Source organism: Spermophilus citellus (assembly GCF_964194105.1).
Source record: "Spermophilus citellus genome assembly, chromosome: 4".
NCBI lineage: Eukaryota > Metazoa > Chordata > Mammalia > Rodentia > Sciuridae > Spermophilus > Spermophilus citellus.
Genome location: NC_138185.1, coordinates 37,362,997 through 37,370,175, shown reverse-complemented (window position 1 = coordinate 37,370,175; position 7,179 = coordinate 37,362,997). Strand labels below are relative to the sequence as shown.

General features: G+C 37.1%; 1 protein-coding gene across 3 annotated transcripts in view; it reads right to left on the bottom strand.

Moving 5' to 3' along the window:
* Nucleotides 1–719: 719 nt before the first annotated feature.
* Nucleotides 720–7,179, bottom strand: part of BTBD3 (BTB domain containing 3) — a 43,019-nt gene continuing 36,559 nt past the window's right edge. For all 3 annotated transcript variants that reach the window (XM_081289117.1, XM_081289116.1, XM_081289118.1), the window contains exon 5: nt 720–4,672. In XM_081289117.1, the coding sequence (XP_081145243.1) occupies nt 3,640–4,672 (1,033 nt within the window). In that variant the 3' untranslated portion in view covers nt 720–3,639. The remainder of the gene's footprint in view (nt 4,673–7,179) is intronic.

Genomic DNA, 7,179 nt, shown 5'->3' with positions numbered 1-7,179 from the left:
TCCCTTCTTCTTTGGAATAATTCCAAAAATCTTTTGAATAAATGTATGCTGTAGAAACTGAAACCCAAGAAGATGAAGTGGTTAACTATATAGGGATTTCACAATAAATTCTATCAGAAAAGCATCAGAAAGTGGCAGAGAAAAACAAGGTGTATGTAGACAATTACGAATGAATATGGGTGTGTTGTGTGTGTGTGTGTGTGTGAATAGAATGAAAAACTAATTGAGTATATAAGTATATTCAAATTTCTTGTATGTCACTTTATCTTTTAAAAAAATTTTTTTTTTATTCCTAGACTTAAGCTATTTCACACTGAGAGAAGCAGCAGCACTGGATCACATCGGAAGCCAGATGCCATTGAGTACAATACCCTGGTTAGTACAGGGAGATCCAGACATTTGATCAACTATAGCTTCAGAATGCCAGCCAACCACAAATTCCATAACAGGAATATAAATGCATCCATTCAACTCCCTCTCATTAACTTAACAGTCAGGCTTTGAACAATGCAATTGATTAACATATCCATTGTTCTCCTATGCTTTTGCCTCAAAATTTTTACTTCCTTAGGGATCAAAGATATCTGAATACTTAGCAAATAAATGCTCCTACAAAATAATTTCTGTAAAATATAGTGGCACCAAAAAGTGCCAGAATGAAACTTTTACTATTTCAAGGAAGTGACAAAATGCTAAGAAAACAAATCTATGAACCAGTTTTATTTTATTTGCATTTAACATGAGTATACACATTCATGTGTCTAACAAGATCTGCACTGTTACATTAAAAATACAGTACAATAACATTCAACATGAGGTACTTCATATTTATAGATTTTTCCTTCATAAATAATGTTGTAAGCTGCTAAAGTCAAGCACTGATGCATAAGTTGCTACAGTGTCTTGAGTTAGCTGAGCTTATTAAACACCTTAAAAAAAAAAAAGACAGTTCAGTGCAATAATTATGTAGAAATTAGACCATTTACTTAAATACTATTTTAAGATATGCTTAAAGAATGTTACATTAGAACTGCTAGCCTAGTTACCCTTTATCCCCAGTATGAACAATGACAAAAACTGCCAGATACATTGGGAAAAGCATCTACAGCGTACTCTGTTTAATAAAGTTGTGTTTATACACTAGAGTTGCCTGCCTTGTCAGAACAATGGTTTCTAATTTTAAAAGCTACAAAATTCAAAATTACCAAAGAAAACAAAGCAAGTACATTAGCTTTCATTCCATTTTGTTGAAATGCAGAAAGGAGACTTGGTCTAAAATATATAATTTTTATTCTAAATACAATTTTCAAATTTTATCCACAGGCCAATCAGATGGTGAAAGTGTTTTTTTTTTTTTTTCCTTTTTATTTTTCTTCTCTTAATTGACAGAAAATTAAGTTCTTCTATACCCAGCGTACAGGATCTCATGTGGCTTTCGGCAGCCTAGCTGTGCAGAGGGCAACTCATGTAACAGGAGTGCTGACAGAGCAGTGAAGGAATGACCCCACTCTCAGGTGGTCCATCACACTCACCCTCTCAACTATGAAATTAGTGCCGAGTAACATTTCTTCTCCTCTGGCTTCACGTCAAGTGCCTTCTAACCAGTTTTACCATTTTGCTTGATAGTTATGAGTTACTGAAATGTTTAACCATAATTTTAGAATAGAATCCCTTGCACAAGTATTTTTAAGTGAAAATTTATCTTTATTTCATTAATGTTTTGCCAAAACTATAACCTGTCATGTCCATAATAAGAAATAACTGTTAGATAATTCTAGAAGGCTGTTCTGGCAGTATTCATCTATAGTCACCAGTAACAACTTTCAGTCAGCTATGCTAACAGACGTAGGTAAATGGCAAAAGTGATTAAAACAGTTCCCATAATCCAGTGTTCTCCTCCATCAGGGACACTCGCCAAAGGCGACAGGCCCACATCTACAGAGAAAAAAAAGCAGCCCAGAAGCACAGTGAATAAGCAAGGGCAGTCACTCATTGGGCCTGGCTGGGGACAGCAGGGGGACCATTGTGTCCCACCTCTCACTAACCAGGCAGGGAGGAGGGAATTCCTGAGTGGGCAATCGCACTTGCATGCGCATGGGCTCCCGGGCTCACAAGCACACACACACCCCAGGACTAACTCCTGGCCCCAGACAAGCCAGTTTCAGGCTTGCAGAGCAGGAGAAGGAGGCGGCCAAGGGACCACACTCTAGGTGGCGGAGAAGCCATCTCAGGATCACACTGAGCAGAAAAGCTGCCCAAAAACACATGGATTCTTCAACTGGCAGTGATCACACTGGGCACTGCCAGGGTCACAGGCACCAAACCAACAAAAGCCATCACTGAAGGAGAATTTTTTAATGAGCTTTTCCTCCTTTGCTTACATTAGCCATAGACAAATAAGAGAGCCAGATGTGCTGCTGATGCAGTGAATTCAGGGACAACAAACTCTGTTACTCCAACCAATTTTTGAAAACCCTGCAGGCATATATTGGCACTTTAAGATGGCCAGAGGCCAGATTCTAGCAGTCCAGAATGAGAACACAACTATAATCAACAAATAAAATAGCATATGGTCAAAGATTAGATAAAGTATATTTCAGATTAAAAAAAAACAACAACAAATAAAAGTATTTTATGACATTAACAATGTAGTGCTACAAAACCAGTTGTTACTCCATTCCTCTAAAGAAATGTTTGGTCCTCTTTTAAATGGGGGAAAAGGGATCAGGAATTCTATACAGTACGATTTATAAAAACAAGCAAATGATAGGGACCCAAAGCTATGTGGCAAGAAAAGAGTGCCTTTTTCAAACGCAGTATCAATTAAAGTATTTGTAGTATGGGATTTTTTAGGTTCTCTTTTAAAACCTTTACTGTAAATTAGCAGGCCTGCAATTTTTTTCTATTGACAATAAACTTTTATAATTTCATTACTTCCAAAAAGAAGTGTTCATATTGTGTTACCTTGTCTTCTTAAAAGAATTTAAGTCTCCTTTGCCTATAAAACACGACTTAATTCCTTAGTTTCTTATTTTACACTGCCATTTTGAGTTAATGTATAATAATCTTATTGGTTTAGGATTAAAAAAGCAAAGCGAGAAGCAACAACTTTAAAAGAAAAAAATGTAAGAGCCAAACATGAATACTTTCTACATTCTAAATTATTACTTATTATAAAGTAAAATTTCTCTCAAAATTGTACACTGAGGTTTATCTGGTTTTTTTGGGGGGTGGGCTTTGTTTAAAAATAACTCTTGATTGTTGTTATTTTAGACTATTTCCATTCATCAAATAAAATCCAAAAGGAAATTTGAGGTGATCCAAAATTTTCTTTAGAGACATGAAACTGGGAGGTCGGTGGGGCATCTGAGAGAGCATAATCTCCCCAGGTGTATAGACGCAACTCTGAAAACCACAAAGCCTTAGTAAGAACTTGGCTCTTTTAAGCATATAGTTAAAAGCGGAATGCTGCATTTTAGCCTGTACATAATTAAAAAGGGTAAAAGAAATTAGAAACTGCCTACCGCTTCATTCATAACAAATTACCTGCACTGATCACATATCTGCAGATGAGCTAAGCATCAAGCAAGGAGGGGCCAGATGTGCACCCGAGCTCACACTGCTTGGGGAAGTGAAGCTTTAAGCATAGAATATAAGTTCAGGGATCTGCCCTCCCTGTACCCCAGTGCCATTTGTGCTATCTGAGGAGCATTGAAACTGGACAGTCACTTTGCCACACTGAACTTCCGTCATGCCTTCTTGTCCAAAGTAGCTGAGTTCATTGCCATCCAGTATCACACTGGCTGTGTAGAAGGTGTCCGGCTCGATCTGCACAGGATACTCAAACCACACAGGGAAGGTATTGCTGGATCCATCTGAGAAGTACTTGCTCAAGTTCTGCCCCAGGACAACACCCTGCCGCTTGAGTTCAATCTTGGCACTGTATTCTGCAGAACCACAGCTGGAGCCATACAGCCCAAAGCCTGCAATAAACACTCTTTTATCAACAGCAAATTGGATGCTGTCACAGCGACCCCGATAGCGCCACTGGTTGCTCCTATAGGCACAAGATTGGAAACGGTGACAGCGCTGGGGGACAAGGCCCTTGCGGGCTTTACTCACAAACTGCAACTCTGGCTTTTTGGCCGCAGTGTACCAGAGGAAGATGTCATTGGTCTCATTGAGAGTTAATACTCCGGACTGGGCAGCACCATTTGCAAAGTCATCAAGGGCCATTGTGGGTATGCGGATCAAGTACAGTGCCTTTCCTAGGACCTTACGTTTATTTTCAATGCTCAAGGCTAGATCTTGTCGCTGGCATTCTACTTCAGCCCAGTTGAGAGCTGCCTCAAAAACCACGATTTCTTTGGCATTCAGAGTTTCCCTGCGGAGGATACTTTCTAGTGTCTGGAAGTCGATATCACAGAATCCCTCAGACTTGAGAGCTAACTCAGCCTGCGCATCGATTACCTCCCAGCAACGCTGGGTCAGATCAGGCTCCTCAAACAGACAGCTCTGGGAGAGGAGCACACAGGCATTCTTGGCGCTCAGGCTTGTCTCCAGGAAATTAACACAGGCTCTGGCAAGGTGAGGGACAATGTACTTTTTGGCAGCATACAGTGTAGCCAACACTGTGTCAGCAGCCAAGTCAATTTCATCACAATAGATATATCTGAAAGAAAACATACAATATATAAATGGAATTTTCACAAAATGAGCATACTCAGCAAGAAGCAACTATTTTCACATTTGTTCCAAGAACATCATCTTATGTGACACTTATTATAAACATGCTTAAAGAAATATCTGAATTATATTTATAAGTTATTACTATCTCAGCTCAGTAGTAAGTTTGTATCATGAAAGGCATTAACTTAGTATTACCATTCTGGCCTATGTTTCACATGCTATATATAGTGTCTTCTCAACAAAATAGAAGATACTGTAACTATTCAAACTTGACTCAACATCAGAAAAAATAGCAAAATTATATTACATATGTTATATTTAGATAAAAACAAAATGCCTTTACTACTATAATTTCAGCATTAACCCTATCTTGATGTTTTTGGATTTCTCCTAAAGATTAAAAAAAAAAAAAAACTGATACTAAATATTTTTCAAATAGATCCAAGTTCACAAATAATCAAATATGGACTTCAATTCTACCCTCCAGGTTACTTAGAACACAGCAGGCTCTGTGCCAGTTTATTTGTTTAATTCAAAACTTCTAAATTCCTCCCACATATATTCTTTTCACCTTCAGAATTAAAGAATACATTTTTTTCCATATGTATTAATTAAAAGACAAAATGGGAAAACTTAAATGTAGAGTTTCTATGTCAATAAACCACACTTTGTGGTATTTTAGAGGATAGTGATAGTTTCTCAAAATGGAATGTGAAAGTAGAAATTATCTGCTTCTGGTAGATGGTTATGGTTAACATAAAAAAAAATAGAAATAATAACATTTACCTTTAACTTTTTCTAGCTAAAGTGCTAGGTATTTTATCTGAAGTCTTCCTGTATTTATTTTATTTCATCTTAGTAAAAGACACGTAACTCAAAAAATCAGCAATACCTTCTGTGAAAAAGTAGAGAAATTCAAGCATGCAAAGAGAAAAATGTCCACGATCACAAATGAAACCTGCCCTTTTGCTCCTAGGAAGCCCTTCTCCTCTCTTATAGGCTAAGCCAGATGCCATTTGACAATACACTTGCAGCTCAGTTCTGCTTTGACCAAGAGCCAGGACTTTGGGAAGGATCCTGGAACATGGTGAGTAGGTTTGTAACTCTTACCCTATAATTGTCAAGGGCACAGTCATCCCCTTGACAATCTCTTCTCCTGGAATACTGGCTTCTCACCCACAATGTACAAGGAAGGAAATCTGGTCATCAGTATCACAACTATGGCATGGCAGCCAAAGGCATCTTACAGCATCTCTGATTCCTACCACTTTATGTGGACTGTGTGTACAACTTTAAAAAGCTATATTAATACATGGTCTAGGTGATACAACTATGAGAAAAGACACTTGACCAATGCTGAATCAAATGAGTTAGGTGAGATATAGCTCTTGGCCATCTTACTGCTTCCTAATTATGCATATGTCTAGAACAACTCAACAAACTACTTGGCTGTAGTGAAGCCCAAAATGCTGAAGTATTGCTGTATCCTGCTCTGCAAGAGATAATACTGTCAGAGACACTGAGTTGCCTTCCTCTGATGGAGGGTGGGTGAGAGGACCCTTAGAGGTAAAACTGATTTCTGCACGTACTTCTCTAAAAGACCACAAAGATTAAAACTGGTGGATTAGTTTAGGTTTTGGTGCTTCACATGCTTACTTGCCTTTCATTTCCCTATATTCCACTGTGAAAGTCCTAGTCAACAGCAATTAGATTTCAGAATTTTAATATGAATAAAAAATACGTTTAAGCTCTAGAACTATAATTTTTCAGCAGACAGTAATAATACATAGCAACATTTTAACCATTAATGGGAACATTGTCCAACTTGTTGACCCACTGAATGATTTTTTTTGACAATAATTTTATTTCAGTGAAATGAAATCCCTAGAGCAGCAGATGACCTTGAACTCAATCTTTAGTGTCCTAGAAATGAATGCAGATTAAGAGAAAGCATATAAATAATATTTAGAATAACACTAAATTTTAATAACAGGGTAGACTATCACACATTGTCTAGCACTGGTACATAGTACAGAAGATGATTTGTGTATCTGCTTGACATATACTGGAAGCTACAAAAGACCCACTAGATATAAAGCTAATGTAAATTAATATTACATATACTTTTGTATTTCTAGATTACCAATTGAAGTTTTTCTGTATACATCTACATGAAATCATAGAAAACGATTTATAACTTCCAAAAATTTCTCCTCTAATATCAAATGCAAATGCTTCTTATTCTGGAGAAAGTGTCCAATTTTATAGAAGAGTAAGTGTACCGTATTTGTGCAAAAAGATCGGACTAAGTCAACAGACAACGAATTCTACATTTGCTGTTAGGAGATAACAACTCAGAAAACTTAGAAGTCTTCCAAATTGTAGTGTTTAAATAAGGTATATAATTTCTGGAATTGTGAAATAAAAATGTATTTCTTTGAAGACTTCTTCACACATACTGATTTCAGATAGAACATGTGCTATTAAACA